This window comes from Dipodomys merriami, unplaced genomic scaffold (assembly GCF_024711535.1).
Source record: "Dipodomys merriami isolate MVZ:Mamm:240054 unplaced genomic scaffold, mDipMer1.0.p SCAF_2, whole genome shotgun sequence".
Classification (NCBI taxonomy): Eukaryota; Metazoa; Chordata; class Mammalia; order Rodentia; family Heteromyidae; genus Dipodomys; species Dipodomys merriami.
The window spans coordinates 94,254,295-94,274,726 of NW_027203381.1; the positions used below are offsets into that span (position 1 = coordinate 94,254,295).

The 20,432-nt window shown below is 33.0% G+C and overlaps 1 protein-coding gene across 2 annotated transcripts in view; it reads right to left on the bottom strand.

Moving 5' to 3' along the window:
- Nucleotides 1–969: 969 nt before the first annotated feature.
- Znf654 (zinc finger protein 654) overlaps nt 970–20,432 on the bottom strand; it is a 38,971-nt gene continuing 19,508 nt past the window's right edge. The window contains exons 4-9 of one of the 2 annotated variants that reach the window (XM_070030438.1): nt 19,916–20,051; nt 17,229–17,431; nt 16,546–16,685; nt 10,006–10,105; nt 3,542–5,846; nt 970–2,850 (exon numbers count right to left, since the gene is read on the bottom strand). In XM_070030438.1, coding sequence (XP_069886539.1) covers nt 2,843–2,850; nt 3,542–5,846; nt 10,006–10,105; nt 16,546–16,685; nt 17,229–17,431; nt 19,916–20,051 — 2,892 coding nt within the window. In that variant the 3' untranslated portion in view covers nt 970–2,842. Of the gene's footprint in view, nt 2,851–3,541; nt 5,847–9,963; nt 10,106–16,545; nt 16,686–17,228; nt 17,432–19,915; nt 20,052–20,432 lie in introns of both variants that reach the window. The other variant, XM_070030437.1, reaches the window with a different exon arrangement.

Sequence of the window (20,432 nt, forward strand, 5' to 3'; positions counted from 1 at the left end):
TCAGTTTTAATTTGTATTTTTATAAAATGCAAAGTAAATAATTTAATGTTCAACAAGGAAGCACAAATTTCCTTTCTTGCTGAATCTGTAATATCTTTCACATATTAACAATTCCAAAATGCATATGCAGCATTTACTCATTCTGAAAAGATGTTTTACAGTATAAAATAAATTAAAGAAAAAAAAAAACACTATCATCCCTTTTAAGTTTTCATTCATACAACAGTATTAATCCAAACATGAAAGGAGTATGGCCAAACCTTCAGTGTTATTTGAAAGGAATCACAAGTTCAGTTATATAAATTATATATGCATTGTATAATTTTTTTAAAAAATGAATATGGCTAAAGCCCAAAGTACCAGTGTCTTTGTCCATGGAGATCCCCTTTTCAACATTGTCTACAATATTTAAGCAGCAAAAAGTCAGATTTTCTGTTTGCTTGATTTCACTGATACATAGCAGAATATTAATTTTTTAATGAAATTTTTATTTTAAAACAAAGATTTGAAACTTGGTCCATGTAAGAGATAAACATATCCTCACAACAGAAAGGAAGAAAAACAAAGAAAAAAATCTGAAGAGCATCCTTTTCTTCTATATCCCAAATGAGGACTGCTGGAAGTTTTTGCACCCACCAAGGTTTATATTTTAGAAGATAGGCAAGAAAACATTCACATTCTTTCAGTAGCCAGTATTTGAGAATTACTTAATAAACAAGTTAAAATCATGACACAAAAAGGAATTTTATATGACTTTTCTTGACAATATGTAAACTAATTTAATGTGTCTTTCTGAAAATTTTCTCCCAGCCACACAAAAATTAGAGATACAAACCTCAACTTCAAAACAAGTAAGTTTGTGGACAGAGATTCATGTAAATAGTAAGTTAAAATGTGACAAAATGTTAAGGTTTTAGACGGTGTACAAAGCAAAAATTACATTTAAAAAAACTTCATTGTCCAAATCAACCAATTTCCAGACTTTTTATTACAAGATGTACTTGTAGAGTCAACTGAAAAGTCATTAATTACATTTTTAGTACGAGGAAGTATGGAAAACACTTATTTTAGTTGATTTTGAAGAACAGATTTAAAAACTAGATTATGAATTGTATTTGTTAACCACACGTAGGTTTCACAGCCTAATGTAGGCTACATAAGAAAACAAATATAATTTGACTGGAATGGATTTATGATCCTCATTGCATAGTAGTGAATGCCCATGATAATAAAAATGAGAAACATTTTAAACTGTCTGATACACAATGACATAGAAACTAATGAAATGTGGATGCCACCATGGAAGAAATGTCTGACTTCCCATTACTTCATTTATGAAGCTCTAATATTCCTAAAATTTATAATAGTAGGGTCTAGAAAGATTATCTGCTTTGAACAAAACTTTATCCATTGGAATAACTGAAATATTTGGTTAAATTTATAGATTAGAAGGTCTATTTTAAGGAATTTGCCTTTACAATTTTCTCCTTTTTATCCCTGACTGAGATCAACATACTATTAGATAAAAGGATGCCGATAAACATCCTCCTTTTAACTGGACAAATAGGAAGAAACATCAAGAGGATGTTTAAAAAAATTATAAAACATTCATTGTTTTAATCTATTATGTTAAAACCATCCTTAGGAAAATTACTGGTTACCAAGGAAAACAATGCATTAATATATCTTAATGTGTTCCTGCTGTGCAAATTTTGGCGTAAATACTTCCTTATATATAAAAATTACTATTCAGACCAAATCCATCACTAATGAATAAAATACATTAGTATGGCTTACTTTGGAATTAACTTTCTTAGCTGAATAAAATGAATGAATTCTGAACCTGATTCTTATCTGACATATTTGAAGCCAATTATTTTCATAGGACTATAAGTAGATAACTCACGCTAATGTCTAAAGGACCTTATTATGAATTATCAAATTATGTCCTACACTACATACAAATAGAAATATCCCAGTGTGCTTTCACCATTTTCATTTGCAATTCAGTGTTTGCCTTCAACAGTAGAGCTTAAATGGTCCTAAGATTCTTTCATATCTCCCCAAATTTAATGGTAGTACTTTCCTAATTGACACTGTATAATTATTTTGTAATTGACAACGGATAATTAATTTGCATTAAAAAGCTGAAGTTGTAAGTTTCTTTCAGGAACTTAAGCAAAGCACTGGTTTTTGTCTGCTTTTAAATTTTCAATGCTGGCATGCTATTCACTAATTTATCATTTAGAAACAAGTTACCATCTTTAACATAAGAGAATATGGTGTTAAGTTTTGTTTCTGCATATCAGTTTCTAAATTATACCACAAACCAAACAGCAATGATTCCTTAAAACATGTTTGACCAGCAGGGAGGATAATCTGATTGTTCATGATAAGAAAACAAATTCCATTTGCATAATACTTTACATTGTTTATTATTGTAAACCAGCTTTCCACTCCACCTCTTATTTCATGAGTTAACTTTTACTTTTCATAAGGCCATAGCTGGTTTTTCTATTTGCCAGAACATACTTTCACAGAAGCAAAACAACATGCTGGTATTAATCACCATAAACTTAAAAACAATTGTGGTTATTTTGAATAACTGGTACTTTGGAAGTTTTATAATAACCCTTTTGGAGTCTAAGCCAGCACATCTCCTCTTCAAGTTCATTCTAGAAAATGTGCTTTATCTTTAGTAATCCAAGATCACTCTAAAATTAAGGCCATCAGGGAAACAGCAAACTGATGATGTAATTTCTTGTAGTACTTTCTTTACAAAAAACAAAACAGAAAAAAAAACACTACTACTTGATCGACAGATCTTGTTGAGACATTTTTATCAGGCACCTGTAAAATAAAATACACATGTTAATGCAAATATTGTGTATGTTCAACTGGAATTCTAGTCTGATTCCAATTTACACTTTCTCACAAAAATTATTAGTAGAAAAGATCTTCTTTAGCTTCTTTTGTTTATTGAATTCTTTTCTAATTCCTTTAGTTTTATCTTTGTAACAGAGACTCAGTTTCAGTTGGTTTATATTCTGACATACAGTTTAAAAAAACTCCATAAAAATTTGATTCTAGCAAGGCACTAATGGCTCACACCTGTAATGCTAGCTACTCAAGAGGCTGAGATCTGAGGGCTGTGGTCTAAGCCAGCCCAGGCAGGAAAGTGCTAGGCTTGGGCAAAAGAAGCTCAAGGACAGAGCCTATGCCTAGAGTTCAAGCCCCAGGACTGACACACTCACAGAACATTGACTCTAGAACTTTTATTAATGTGGCAAAGGCTCTGTAGAGTGGCAGAAAATATGAAAAACTTAAATGTGCTTAGGTTTTGGCTTCCACAAATTCATAGGCTATGTATATGCAAATTAATTATGAATTTCAGTATTTATAAAAGCAGAAATAGGAATATTGCCTCCTAGTGAATAATATGAAGGTGTAAAGTAGTGCTATACAGATGCTAATTTTTTTAATCCCAGGAAAATCTATTTTCTGTTTTTACAGATATAAACTCAGAACATATAAGACTTACTTTCATCATCTGAATCAAATCCAAAGAGTGTCTGACATTTCTCTTGTGCAAGGTGAGCCTCAAGCGCTTCTGCATTACAGTAGGTGGTCAGGCATTTGCCACATCTTAATCTTTTTGCTGATTTTTTATAAATACTATCTGAATCAGAACAGGCATCTACTCTATCATTCAGAAATTTTCTGCGTTTTGGCATACTAAGGTACCGTTCATCAAGGTAACTGGGAGGCAGTGGTCTGACATACGGCTTTGTTAAAATTAAGCCATACGAAGTATGTTCACTTGTAGGATTTGGTTTGGATGATGCCTGAGATACTGGCAGAGGATTGTGGTCTTGTGGTACAACATTGGGTAAAACAGAACCATTTTCTGTCCTGATTCTGCTTGTATCAGTTTTCAAAGCAGGATCTGCTTGCTCTATTTCACTATGTCCATTTATTAAGTCATTGTTTTCAGAATTTGGCTGTATGTCAGGCATCTTTTGGTCTGTCAAGCTTGTATTTGAAACATTGTAATCAGAATGTTCATTTCCATTCTGAACTAAACTGTCTGTTTTCTTTTCCATGTTATCTATACATGTCTTTGGTTCTGTAGAATATTTCCTTGATTTGCTAGTAGAAACTGGTAGACTAATAGTTGGTTTATCTTTACTAGATGAGTCTTTTTCCTGATGAATAGAATTTGAGTCTGTACAAATATCCAAAGTAATTGCTTCACTTGGTTGTACAGATGATTCTGGTGTTTTACTTAAATAGTGCTGAGCTTCATGTTCATAGAGCAAAGGAAGATCTTCAAAAAGCTCATGGCATTCTGGAAAACTACACTGAGCTTGAAATATCCTGTGACTTTTTGTATGTTGGGCCAACTGGAATGGCAGCTTAAAGGACTCATTGCAATTAAAATGCAAACAAAAGTACACATTTGGATAGCTGTGTCTATTAAGGTGATCTATGAAATGTTGGGAATCTTCAAATTGCCTTTGGCAAAATTTGCATTTTCCTTTGCTCCACTTCATTACTGTTTGTCGTACATTTAAATCTGTTGGATGTGTAGTCCTTGCATGTGTATTTAGAAATCCAATTCTTTTAAAGATTCTGACACAGCCAAGAGCAGGACACTTAAAGTTTCCTTCTTGATCTGTAGCATACACATCTTTCGGATGGCACACAGTTCCATTGATTTTATGAAGTACTGAAGTTTCTGGGTTCAGGTCATAATCATCTTCTTCATAATCAATTTCATTTTCTTCATCCTCATAGTCATTCTCACATTGAGGTAAAGATTCTGAGAGGTTATTTAAAGAATTAGGACTACCATTTTCAATAATATTTTCAGTTACATCTTTTGGTACATCTGTGGGAATTTGAATTAACTCAGCCACGTGTTCAGAGATGACTGCTTTGTTTCCATCACTGGAAGTAGACAGAGTCTCTATTTCCATATCCTTATTCAAATTCCCATTCTCAAATGTAATGGAAGAACTGGAACCATTTATTTCTTCCAAAGCAGTAATTTCCTGATCATGAGCTGCAGTAATTTGCTGTCTCTGTATTTTCTTAACATGATTCTTTAAATGTTTTTGCATAAGTCCTCTGTTTCTAAATTTCCTACCACATATTACACATGAAAAACTGCCTTTTTTCTGATGAGCCTGGGCATGCCTTACAATGTGACCACCAAGAAATTCCTTGTTACATAACATACACCGATGCCTTGGGACATTATGATCTACTTTGGAAGTATTAAGAGCTGTAAGGTTTTTCTTTATATTAATATGATCTTTAGGCAGCACTCCAGATATATCATCAGGCTCAATCTCTCCAGTGCTCTGTTCTCTAAGAGAGTCAAGCCCTTCACCTAAACCTTGATGTTCCACTGTCCTTTTTAGAATACCTGTAGAATTTTCCAGTGTACTTTCATTTAGAAATGTGACTGCTGATTTATCATTCAGTAATGCCACACAGTTTTTCTTAATCATGACAAAGTTCCAAAATTCAGGATCAAAAAACAATCCCTTTTTCAAAATTGGAAGTAATTCAAAACGAACACGATTTTGCACACAACTTGTGCCTTCATTATATTCTTCATCTGGACGTTTATAGAGTTCTTCAACAGTATGGTAAGCTTCTAAGGAGCGCTCAAGGAAAAATATTGACAGTGCACAAATCCTGAGGATCTCTAAATCATTTGGCAAAAAATGTGCAATTGTTTTATAAATTAGACATTTAGTTTTAGGATCATCATGAAGGTCAAGTTGTAGAGCACACCCACATATTTCAACACAAATTTGCAAGCCTTCTTCTTCAACCTGTAAAAGGAAAAATATTATTAATATCTCTATAAAAATAACTGAACTGCTTTATATTTTTTAGATGAAACCTTGAAAGGCAAGCTTTAAGTACATAGCATTCCAATGTACAATTTTCTAGGAGCTTTGCTTAACTCTTTTATTTATATGTCTTTCTTTTGAAAATAAGAATCATCTGGAATAGCTAGCATTTGAGCTTCTACTTATTTCCAAGTGTGACAAGACATAGCAACAATACAAAATGCTTCCTGAGCATCATAAAACATAATTACCATTTCCTAAAAGTCCATGCTTACTTCATTATTTAGGACACTACTCCCATTGTTTGGTGGAAGGGTTAACAGGTCATTTTAAACAGACAAAATCAATTTTCCATGTTAAGTAATAACGAAATTATTTTTTAAAGACTATAAAACTTACAATGATATACTGTTACTTTATTAAGTAATATTATTTTAATGCCAGGGATCAAACCTAGACATATTAGGCCAATTACCCTTACTTTATCCCTATCCCCTGCGAAGTAATATTATTTATTCAAATAAAAGGGAAAATATCGCACACACAAAGAGGTCAATTGTAATCTAAACATAAAATCTAATAAAGTACCAGAAAAATGAACCTATTGGAAATTACTGAAAATTATACAAGCTTTTTTTTAATGGCACAAGCTTTCACTGATGTCAAAAAGATTATATATTTATCTATTATGCTCTCTGTGCATGGTTACAAATTACAGAGAGGAATACTGTATCATGCCCCTTAGCATTTTTCTATACTGTATAACCAACCCTGCTTAATTGCTTACAGTATTGCAGGCCTTAGCTTTGGATATGTTACTACCATTTTATCCAATTACTTTCTTACTGATCTATTATTTGTCAGATGTTTCTATTCTGCAGCTTCCTCTACTTGTGTTATGACCCCTGATCTGAGTTAAATTCTTTTACTCCCATCAAAGATAATATACATTTCTCTAAAAGACTCTTCCTTTTATAACTATCAGTGTATGCTCCCATTCTTTCACTTTGAATTCCTAAATATTTGGCTGCAATGTTTCATTTTTGTATTTCCTATAATTAGTGTAAAAGTTGGTACAAAATAAAAATAAACATTCCAAATAAATACTCACAGAATGAATCAGTTATCTGTCTTTATTTTGTCCCTATCAATCTATCATCTCTGCCTTAGAATCCTTTCTGAATTCAAATTGTGTCTATTACAGTCATTTTCTATGTATTACAAATTCCAAATCTACTGGTTCAAAAAGAATTCCTTCTTCATCTTTCTGCAAAGTTCCAGCTACATCCTTTATCTTGACTCTGAAAATTATAATGTATTCATTCACATGCTTGGGTTTAAAATTGTAAGATCACTAAAAAAGGGAACAGACTACTTCCTTACCTCAAATTATTTAAATATTTTCATGGATTAATGAACTGCAGCTGCAAAATGTGTTTTAAGTTTCTTTCGGATCTCTGGCAACCATGACCCATCCTTCCCAGTCTCACATTTGTTTTATCTCCCATCCAATTTACCTGACCATGCCACTAGACCGTTGTAGGAAAAAAAAAGGCCTTGTAAACTGTAAACTCCTTATAAATTTCAGTATTATCTTCATATTATTATTTAAAACCTGGCTTAAAGCCTCTTCATCTATAAAGCCTCTCCAGATAATGCTATCTGTATTATCTCTTGAACTTACACAGTATTGTAACTACAGGTTTTCATAACACTAATGCATGTACATTATCAATACATCAGATAAAGGGCTATTTAGCTGACTGTAAACTATTAGCATTACATATTCAAATACTCATTTCATCTTTTTAGTTTTTCCTCATGTATTATGTTCATAGGTTGACCAAATATATGAAAATAAGAAAGCTCTGTAATAATCAAAATGTTAAACATTGTGTTAACTTTTTTCCCTCAAGTCTTGCTTCAAATGAGAATATCATATATTTGGGTATGTGAACATACATTTATTTTAAAAAATAAAGTTTGGTAGGTGATTCTGACATACATCAAAGGTTAAGAAATACTTTGTGATCTTGTCTGGTTTTTCTGTCAGTACCATGGATTAAATTTAAGGTCTCATGCTTGTTCAGCTTGCTTGCTTGATTGGCTGGTGCTCTATCACTTGATCCACAGTTCCATACCTCCAGCCTCGATTTTTTAGCTGGTTATTTTAGATATGAAGACCCATGTTTTTTTCTGCTTAAACTAGCTTCAAACCTCAGTCCTCTGAATTTTGGCCTCCCTAAGTAACTACGGTAACAGGTATGAACCACTGATACCTGGTGGTTTTCCTTTTATTTGATGACTTCTATGAATACAGTTAGAAAATTAGAAAAAGGAAAAAAAAATCCTTAGGGGCTGGGAAGATGGCTCAGTGGTAGAGTGCTTGTCTTGTATGCACAAGACACTGGGTCTTATTCCTCAGTACCATATAAGCAGAAAAAACCATAAGTGGTGTTGTGGCTAAAGTAGTAGAACACTAGCCTTGAGCTGAAGAGCTGAGGGACAGTGCCCAGGCCCAGAGTTCAAGCCCCACAACCGACCATAAAAAAAATAAATAAATAAAAATAAAATCTTTAATACAATGCTGCTTCATATGATCACTATAAAATCATACATCAATGAGTGATGTGACAACTGCTGTGATAAATGCACAAATATTTAAGAAAAAGTACATTATTTAATAGTTTCCTCTTCACATGTTTAAAATAATCAGAAAATCGTAACTTTCAATAAAATTACATTATTAATAACCAAAATCATAAAAATTCAATTAAATGGAGTTATAAAAATTGTAGAGTGTTTTGTTTTGGGTTAGGTTTGTTTTGGGGTTTTTTTGGTGTTTTTGGTTTTTTTTGCCAGTCCTGGGGCTTGGGTTCAGGGCCTAGGCAATGTCCCTCAGCTTCTTTTGCTCAAGGCTAGTACTCTACCACTAGAGCCACAGCACCACTTCTGGCTTTTTCTGTTTATGTAGTACTGAGGAATCAAACCCAGGCCTTCATGCATGCTAGGCAAACTCTCTACCACTAGGCCACATTCCCAGCCCTGTAAGGTGGTTTTATCCTTCTCATTTTTCTTTTCTTGTTAGTTATGGGGGACTTGAATTCAGGGCCTGGGCACTGTAGGCTACTGTTCTACCACTTTGAGCCACAGTTCCACTTCCAGTTTTCTGGTGGTTAATTGGCGATAGGAATCTCTTGAACTTTCCTGCCTGGGCTGGATTTGAACTGCACTCTTTAGATCTCAGCCTCCTGAGTAGCTAGGATTACAGGTATGAGCTACTGGTGCCAAGCTTTGCTTTCTCATTTTTTTATTCAGTCTTTGTTAAAGTTTCTAGGGAAAAATCATAAGAAAAAGATTGACGTATACATAATTGATTTCTCATATATTTAAATTAACCTGCTAAAAGAGTGTATTTGATGGTGTTACAAGTGTACAATGGCTTTATTTCTCTTCTTTAATCCTGCTAGTATTTGATCCTGCTAGTATTTAATTCTGCTAGTATCTTATCCATGTGAATTTCATATGTAAGTTATACTTCTTTCCTAAGTAGACCAATAAAAACCAGGTCAAATTTCAAAAATAGCTAATGAGTTTTTATAATTACTTCAAATACAAAAGTTGTTCTCAAGTTTTAAAGCATCTCAGAAATCATTATTCCTTTTGACATGAACAACAGTTAAAATTATCAACTAACTTTTTCAGTAACAGTGAACAAGTATTTCCTATAGATATATAACATTCATTTGCAAAATAATTAAGATTCTACAAACAAAATGTAGAATAATGTTAAAGGTGATAAAATATTTAGTCAGTAGAAAAGAAATAATAGTTCTTCTGGTAGCAATCATTCCCTTACTAATTTTTAAGTTATATATTTTTTTCTGTAGTTCAGTTATTTTTCCTATATACCCTTGTCTTGTGTTGGGAGTTTGGAACTGGTAGAGAGGAGGATCTAATACATGAAGAAGATGATCAAAAAAAATCCTCCTTATCTTGAATTTTGTGATCAAATCAATTTTTTAAGATATTCAGGTTATAGTAAACTATCATTTAGTTTAATTTAAAACTCAAGGGATAAATATATCCTATTTACCTCATCTTTAATGATTTTCATGAATGGAAATATGACTCTCACATTAGTTGCTGTTCTTAAAAGCTGGTAGCATTGATCTACAAAAACTTGTTTTGAAGGATTAGATTTAAGCTGTAGTTTACTCCATATGAAAATCAACTCCCTGTAAATAGAAAAAAAAAGAGAAATATCAAAAATACAGTTTATTTAAATACAGTTTTTTTTCCTGATTATATACGAAGTGGAGATACACATATATATGTATGTAGATATAAGTTTGTATTACCTTTTGCTACCTATATGAGGTTAATAGAAGTTGGGAAAAAAGAAATATCAGAAATTAAAATTTTAAAATAAATGAATCCCATGATATATCTAAAACATCTATGTATATCAAATTCTAATATATTAATATAATAGTAGAACTTTGAAACTATCTTTCATTTTCTATGTTCAAATTTAGAAAATGTTATAGACTTTTCAATATAGATATCAAAACTAATACAAGTCAAGTACATTCTAGTATTGATTCTGAAGTTGAATGCTTTAGTTGATGCTTCCTGTTAACCTATAGTACTTCTAAACAGGCAAGCTATATACTATTTAATATATTTTATAAGTAAATCAGGTCCTATTATATGGCAAAGGTTACTGGATGAACAAGGCTAATAACAGTGGATCTGGATGCAAAGAATAAATCTGAAATATAACATATCTTGATATCATCGTTATGCAAATTAGTATTTATAACTGATTAAAGTTATATAGGGTTGAAGTTCAGGTTTCTTAGTTAATAGAGTCTACATCTCAAAGAAATGGGACTTTACCTAGCTTTATGTGGATGAATTTGAAGACATGGCTGAGAAGTAGTTCATCCAAAATGTCTGTGTACTAAAAACATTCTCAGTCATGGTTGCTTAACAAATAGATCCCCTGGCCTGAACTTGTGAGTTTTCACTATTCTGCCCACTTTCTAATCACCTCCACTAATAAATTTTACTTTGTGTCCAAAATCATTAAGAAATTTAAAACAAAAATTTAAGCATAGACTACCATCATGAAAGTGCATACAATCTAAAAGATTATACATAAAACAAAAACAGCCAGTGTAAGCAAGCAAGCCTCCTTTCTAATGGCTCCATAAATAAATTATTTCATGTTCAAAACCATTAAGTTAAAAATGATTAAAAATTTAAGCACAGTATGACTATTATCATGAAAGTGCACACAATGCAAGAGCTTACACAGAAAACAAGCAACAGAAGAAAAGTAAAACTAAACTCCATCTATGTCTATTTCATACTTGATCTGTATGTTTCAGTCTGTCACCATTTTTTTTGTACATATACTCCATTAGAACATACACCTTCCTTGCAAATTTCTGGGCTCTGAATTCTTTACAGATTTTTATACTTAGTCATTTCAATTTAATTTCATCTTATTAGTCCATTAGAACCAACCATACTGTGGAAAAACTGATGATGTTTTTCTAGCTCAACCAGCAACTCTAAATAGTCGTGTGTATTTTCCACAGTCCTGGTTTTAAAAACATAAAAACATGCTCTCAGCCATGTCATTCTTTCTCAGTGTCACCATAGGCCCCTTAATTTCATTATACTTCTACAGTGGATGCTAACCTGATTTCTTTCTGGTTTCCTTCATCATTTCACTTATTCAATATTATAGGATGGGAAGAATCAGTATCTGAAACTTCTCTTTTAGGTTGGTGTCCTCACACTATCAGTGACAGTCCAACCAAGCTCTGGTGCCTCAAGTCTGTAGGAATTCTAGTACTCAGAAGGCTGAGTTATGGAGATATGAGGTTTGAAGCCAGCCCAGGCAGAAAACTGTAACAGGCTTTGTAGTTAATCAATAAAAAGCTAGACTAGCCAGGCACTGGTAGCTCATACTTGTAATCTCAGAAAATCAGGATGCTGAGATCTGAGGATCATGATTTGAAGACTAGCCAAAAATGACTGTGAGACTTATTTCCAATTAACCACCAAAAAGCCAAAAGTGGGGAAGGGGGTAATAGTTCAAGTGGTAAAGTGCCAACCTTGAGGAAAAAAACCAAGTGAAAGTTTGAAGTACTGAGTTCAAGCCCTAATACCAGCACTACTAACAAAAACAAAACAAAAAGCCAGCCAGGCACTGGTGGCTCATGCCTGTAATCCTAGCTACACAGAAGCCTAAGATCTAAGGATACCAGTTCAAAGCCAGCCCAGGCAAGAACTTTTATGAGACCCTTATCTCCAATTAACCACCAGAAAACTGGAAGTGGAGCTGTGGCTCAAAATGGTAGAACACTAGTCTTCAGCAAAAAAACTCAGGGACAGGGCCCAGTTCCTGAGTTCAAGCCCCATGACCAAATAAAAATAAAAGTCAGACTGGAAGCATTGCTCAATTTCTAGAGCAGCCACCTTGAGCAAGCAAGAGTAAGAGATGATACACAGTTCAAGCCACAATACTGGTACATATGTGCTTACACACACACAGACAGCCCCCACACAAAAAGAGTGTTTCCTTTTACTCTCACTTTTGTTTATGCTAATTGCTTTATGTGGACCATACTTTTTCATTTCTAAGATGAGCCCTTTCTTCAAAGATCTATCAACGAGAATCTATAAGGAAGTTTTCAAAAATATGGAAGTTTTCAGAATAGACCTTATCCTCATTACTGATTTCATACTCATCATATGCTTCCTTTGTATACATTTTATAAGATGTTTCTCAACTGTTAAATTTTATTGACCTATTATATAGTAGAAATAGTGGCATGATCAGGATTGAGAAGAGAGACTTTATTTATTTATATACTCCTGTGTGTGTTTGGGAGAGAGTAGAGACAGTACTCTGGTTTGAACTCATAAAACTCATAGCTTTGGGTTAGAAAGACAAGTAAAGCTCTAGTATTTTAAGCCATGTGTCCAGCTGGAGACCTTAATTTCAATAGAGCATACACTATCTGGAGTAGTAATATGCAGTTCATAGTGAGCCACCTTTTTCCAGGAATAACCCTAATGCATCTTGGTGGAACCTAGTAGCTGTGTCTTCTGGTTGCCCCTGACCCTTCCTTATCCTTTAGTATGTTAATTTAGATAGGAGGAACTGACCTTAGTCAGGTCAGTGTCCCTGAGGGTATTCAACTCTACAACATGAAGCTTGGGAACTGCTGTTGTACCTACTGGTGTGTAGCAGGAAAGACTGAAGCCAAATGATGACAAAAGCTAATTTTTGGAAAATAGCTGAAGATTGACTGTATATGATAACCTTTCAATACCAACTTCCCTACAGTAGTTAGATATAGATTATATTAGTTTAAAACTGTCTGTGTAACTTTCCATCCCATTTTGTACTAGCTATTTGACTTTTATCTTGTTAATCTAATTTTTATAAATAAAAGTTGAGATTATTACTGTTCAACATTTTTTTATAATTTTTTCAGTTTTTAAACGTGTATGTGTATATGTGTGTATGTGTGGGCATGGGGGGGAGGGGAATTGAACCCAGGCATGCACACGTGCTAATCAACTGTTTTACTAGAGCTATATCCTCCTCCTTATGATTTGATAACTCCTGTATTCCTAAATGCTATACACTGGAATGAGATAAAGGATGCTGAGAAATATTTTAAATTAAATACCCTCATTTTCTAAAAGGGATACGAAGAAAAACAGATCAAATGTATTTCATAAGACATATCTCTGCAAAAGGTTTTAATACAATAATTAGAAATGATAGGACATATTTTGTAAATGAATATTTGACATATTAGAAATGTCTAAAGAATACTTTCTAACTTGTCCAAAAAAATAACTTGAGACTGTTCAGGTAACAATTTTTTAAAGACAAAGGCCTTTCTTCCCTTCTGCTTCTGTAAAGAACAGAAAACATTTCCCAAGATTTTAGGAAGTTTGTCAAGTGAGACTATCATGTATTTCAGCTTTCTAGCAAGAAAAGCAGAAATCTCAGAATACCATTATAAAATTCCATTATGAATAAATTTACAAAATAGGATTTCAGATTTACTTGTATGTTGGATTTTGAAAGAATATAAGCAAGAAAAGCCACTCTAAAAACTTGATTTCGAAGTCCAAAAGTCCAATAAAGCTTATATTTTCTTTTGCTCAGATTTTTAGAAAGAACAGTACCCTACTACATTAACTACCAATACATTCTCACACCTGTAATCCTAGATACTCAGGAGGCTGAGATCTGAAGATTGCAGTTCAAAGCCAGCTCAGGAAAAAAAAAAGTCCATGAGATTCTTATCTCCAATTAACCAACAGAAATCCAGAAGTGGTGCTGTGACTCAAGTGGTAGAGCACTTGCCTTGAGATGAAGAGCTCAGGGACAGTGCCCAGACCCAGAGTTCAAGCCCCCAGGACCCACCAAAAAAAAAAAAAAAAAAAAAAACACAGTCAAAATACACTTTGTAGCTGATTTCTGTTCTTCAATTAAAATTTTAAAAACTTTTAGAAGAAAATGGTGCTAGCATTCAGGAAGCCATCAAAACTAAGACTTTTGTAGAACATCACAAGCCAGGATACCATAAAGACACTTGATGCTCTTTTCAAAAGAGCCAAGCTATTAAAGCAGCCCAGAAGCCCTATAATCGATGAGTGGATCAAAAAAAAAAAAAAAATGTGGTGCCTATACACAAAGGAATTTGACACAACCATTAGAAAGGTATGTCATTTGCAGAGAAATGGGTGGATCTAGAAAAAAAACATGTTAAGTGAGATAAGCCAAACTCAGAGAGACAAACAGCACGTTTTCTCTCATATGCAGAAGCTATACATAAAATACACAAGGCCAAGATAAATTATATAAGACTAGGCATTTTACACACAGTTAGAATGAAGGAGGATACTCTTAGGAGAACAGAAAGACAATGCCTATATGCACATGATCAAATACAATAATATTTATCAAAATGAACTCTAGGAAGTCAAATCAAGAGATTTTAACCTCTTTGTTGCTGTTTTTGTTTTCTTTTCTCTTTGTCTTGTTCATTTATCTGTCTTTAGGAGGGTAAGGGCAACACAGAAGTAGAGGGACAAAGGGTGAACAAATGCAGCAGTGATATTAGACATTAGACACTATGTTGAAAATGAACTAAACAACTTGTGGGTGGTGGTGGGAGAGCACAAGGCAAGGGGTGATACTGTCCACAAAGAAATGTACTCTTTACCTAACTTACATAACTGTAACCCCTTTGGGCATCACGTTTATATAATAATAAAAAATGAAATTAAAAAAGAAAAAGAATGAGCCAGAGGCTCATACCTATAATCCCTAGCTGCTCAGGAGGCTGGGATCTGAAGATCGAGGTTCAAAATCAGGGCTGGCAGGAAATACCATAAAGCTTTTTTTTTTTTTTGGGGGGGGGGGCAGTTATATGTTTTAAACTCAGGGCCTGAGTGGTGTCCCTGAGCTTTTTCACTCAAGTGCTCTACTACTTTTAGCCATAGCTCTACTTCCAATTTTCTACTTTCAGCCACAGCTCCATTTCCAGTGATTAATTGGAGATAAAAGTCTCATGGACTTTCCTGCCAGAACTGGCTTTGAACCGTGATCCTTAAATCTCAGCCCCCTTAGCAGCAAGGATTGTAGGCATGAGCCACCAGCACCAGGATCCTAAGACTCTTATCTCCAATAAGCTAATCAGAAAAAGCTGGAAATAGCGCTGTGGCCCAAATGTTAGAGTGCTAGCCTTGAGCAAATGAAGGTCAGGGACAATATTTAGTTCAAGCCCCAGGACTGGTCAAAAAAAAAAAAAAAAAAAAGAAACAGAAAACTAAGACAAAGAAGGAAATGCCAGAACAACAGCTCAAGAGCCACATACATCTATACTTAGAGGCTATCTGTGTCCAACACTATTTTTAAGATTCCTTCTATAAAGTACAAATTCTTGTATTTTTTTCCTTTGCTTTCATAAGATGAGAAAGTGGTCATTTTTTTGTTGGTTGTTTGTACGTGTGTGTGTGTGCACGTGCGCGTGTGTGTCCTGAAGGAAAGGAATCAGAATAATTACACTCTTGGATTTCACTTATAGTATTAAAAACCATTTACATTTTAAATAACATGATTGCAAGCTAAACTGCAATTTCAAATATCCTAGCTTGTAAATAGTTTAATTAAAAAAAAACTCACTAAGTTGAAAATGAACTTTACAACTTGGGGTGGGGGAGGAAGAGTTGGGGAAGTGGCGGGGGAGGGATGGTAGGGGAAAAACAAAAGAGGAAGTAACAGCACTCAATAGGAAATGTACTCATTATCTTCCTCATGTAACTGTAACCCCTCTGTACAGTAATTTTACTATATATATATATAAAACAACATGCTCCAAGTGAAACTTAAATTCAAATTCAAACATAATTGTTTGATTATAACAAATACCTTAAAGATTTAATCTATCAATTGTGGCATGGGAGTTTTACAAATACCTAGTTCTTTTTACAATGCCATATCAGTTTTTTTTAAAACAGCCTAACATTTTTACATGCATTTTTAAAAAATACCTAAAGTCCAACCTCTATTAATCAAGTATTCTTTCTGTTTCCCATTTTACCATTTCACTTCTGTATTGTGTAAACTTACCATATATAATACATATCCCCATTCTGGAGCTGCGGAATAAGAAAGGATTCACAGAGTTGCAAGGCTAACATAGTCTTGCCTTCTTTCTCAGTGTTACAGATGATATCAATTCCATTCTTGCAGTCAGTTTTCATTAAATGCTGTGAGAATAAAGTGAAAATCATTATAATTTAAAATGACTAAAAATCTAGTTGCAAAAAATTAAAAATTTTTAAAAAATTTCTTAGAGCACATTCATGAGTTTTTAGTTTTCTTCTACAATGATGATGATGTACTGTGCAGAATTATATTTATGTTTGTTCTACTACATATTATCTATGTCTACAAACACTTTTTTACCCTGAGTATATGTAATATCATTAATGGGCATGGGTATTAGGAAAAGATAATTCTTACATCTCAAAGAAACAAAATAAACAAAACCATTATACTTCTTAGTACTTTAATAGGCAAAATCTTATTTTGTATTTGACTTTTGTCACAATACTAGACTAATACTCATATTTTCTAAATTTTATCATTTGGTAAAATCAGATTCTGCCTTATTTCAGGATATTTAAAGAATGGTTCTAGGTAATTTAGATAACATGATACTGAAATCCTTACTATTACCACAAAAGGAATTGGACAATGTTTGTTTCAGATAGGGTTAAAATGATAATAGGCAAAAATAGTCTCACTACCTCCCGGAATAGTTGATCTTCTACAGGTGACATAAACAGACATGTGAAGAGGGCTTGATGGAAGTACAAGTCTTTGTTCATTTCTGGGTGATTTATACACGATTTAATAAGAGCCATTGCTTCAGGTATGCGTTCACAAGCAATTAGGTATCTGGCACGTAGTTCAAAGAACAGTGGATTCTCAGAACTTAAATATTTGTTTACTGAAAAAGAAAACAGATTAGTACTTTTGAAAAAGATTCAAACCTTGTTGTTTGAAGCTTTACCACTGAAATAAGGTATTTTAAGGTGATTAACACATTATTGAATTCAATAACATTTTCCTTAGCATATTCAGTTGTGGGGCTGGGAAGATGACACCAAAACAGTGCTTAAGATATGTTAATGACTCCTCAGTTTAAAAAACAAAAAGTATTTAAAAAATAAAAATAATAAAATTTTTTTGCATGTGTATATATATTTTATTTTTTTATTGTGAAAATGCTGTACAGAGGGGTTACAATTACATGGGAAAATAATAAATATCTTGAAAAGAAAAAAATTCTTTTAGTTTATTAATATATTAAAAGTATGTTTCAAATAGCACAGTCTGTTTTTCTTCTTTAAGATTATACAATTTATTTCTCACAGCTCAAAATTTTCATTAGTATATGATTAGAAGACTGAATCTTAAATTAGCACACTGAAACCACACTAATTCAGATTAATTATAAACAAATATAAACCAATGACAAGCTAGATATGTTGTATTTCATTACTTTTAAAGTAATCCAAAATAATGCCAAATTGGATTGCTTATTAATATGTGTTATTGTATTACCAAGTATAATTAGTAATTTATATATTCAGAGAATTTCAAAGCATAAAAATATCCTTAACACTCCAAGTTTATTTAGAACAACAATATATGACAGGAATTGTAGAGATCAAAAACTGAGCCTCCAAGATGTTAAATAACTCTTCTAAAGACAAAAATTTGCACGTGACAAAGCCAATTCTGGAGCCTATATTTTATTATTTTTAATTCAAATTTTAAAATTATATATGTTAAACAACCAAGTTGATTATAAGTAATGTATTATTCTGGCTTAAACAATTGCTTAAACAAATGTATGATAATCACTTGAAGTTATTACAAAAATTAAACTTCATTCTCATCTTTACCCTAATGAGCACTAGTTAGAATCATTCATATTAATGAGACTGTAGAATAGCTTTTCCCAAAAAGAGGTAAGCTAGTGAAGTTAAGAAAGGTATATTCATTATTTTAATTTCAATGATTCTCAACCGAAAGGGCCATCAACCCTCAAACCAACCAGAAATTTGTTCTAGCACCTACTTAGAAAAGCTTTAAAACTACCCCAAAACTTTAAACATCCTTTTTTTCCCTCTTTGCACATCTTTTGAAGCTTTGTCTTACTTCTACCCTCTATCTTCTCAAGCCATATTTTTCAGTTTTTTCCAGCTGTGAACTTTGACTTTCTTACATTTGACTCCTCATAATTCCTCCTAGTAATCCAACTTGTTCTCTTAGATTCCAACTGTCTTGTTCTTTTTCTTTAAGTTCTGTCCAAGATTCACACATCAGAGCTTTCTTTTGTATCCTTTCGGTTCTCCATACCACTATTACTTATATCCTGATCCTTTTCTTATAGTGTTGTCTCACTTTCCATGTAGTCTCCTCTTCTCAGCATCATAGCCCTATACCCACAGTAGGGCTTGTTTGCTCTTAAGTCTGAGAATCAACAACTTGTCCAATCAATCTCCACACTAACCCACTCCATCTATTAACCTAAGCCAAATGGTAATCTAGTTATTCTGGAATATGAATGTTTCACCAGATTAAGATCTGACTAAACTTCTTGCTAATTCACTTCTGCTAAGCTTACATTCTAAATTTTAGTGATCCAATATGATATCAAATATTATAGTTTGAAAAACAAAAGGGTTAACTATATAGAAACAACCACCAACACCTCCTATCTCAAAAAGAAATTTTTGGTGACATGGTCCACTATGATCTGTGTTTTAAGAGTTATGTTGTAAAAAATAGGCAATAAGGACCTGAGACAAAAGTGATAAATACTGCTCCATAAGATCTAGAATTGAAATAATTAGCTCACTCATCAGTCATCCTGTAGCCATTCAAGTGAAAAATAATAAATATATTCTTAATATATACTTAATAAATATAAGTACTCTTCACAGAAGCACTGAATTAACTACAGAATGTATATTTGGTAGTGTATATACCATAGAAGTGGTGACAAAAAAATTCAGTGTTAGCTCTCACAAAATCGCTTCTAAGAGCTTTGTTGCATAATGATAGCACATATGACCCCAGAAAGGTTTCTCCTATATAAGTTAGATTCCATGTGCTTTTGTGAAAATTCATTTCTGATTTGTTTTTTTTTAAAGGCTTTCCTATTTAAAGCAACTGAAATAAAAGTCCCTGTAAACAACATCCAATAAATATGTTAATACTTTAAATCCCATGATTATAAATGTATGTACCTGAGTTGGCATTAAAAATTACTTTGGGCCAACTTGGAAAAACTAATTAAACATTCTTTACTTGAAATACATTATTCATTATCATAAATACTAAAAATTATTATTCTACTTAGATAATAAAATTATGTTTGCTTCTCACAAACCCCGGTTTTGATATTCAGTCTTTGATATACCTATCTCCTGAGAAGCTGGCTGAGCTTTAAGAACAGCTTGCAACACTGGATCTTCCCACGGGCCACCATCTCTAATGATTCGAGTCACTAGTTCCAGATTCACATTTCCATATCTGCTGAGGTGATTCTGGCATTCCTAAGAGAGAAAAATCATTTTTGATTTGGAATTTAAAGGGATTAAAAACTAAACTTGATCATCATTGTCAATAAAATAACTGATAGCCAAATAATAAGACAGATAGGAAGATATAAAGGAGAAAGTATTATTACTATAACCTAAGTTGAGGGGAGAACAAAACTCTATTCGTATGCAAATAGGTTTTAATGCCAAAGGTTATACAGTATATAGATAACAGGATTCAGAAAATCCACTGAAGCAGGGATGAAGTATAACCTAAGGAAAAAGTTCCCATTGAAGCAGGGATGAAGTATTACCTAATGGAAAAACTATTTTTGGGAAAAGAACCAGGATATGAAAAAAAAATTGTATGAGTAAATTTTAGAGAGCAGAGAGCAA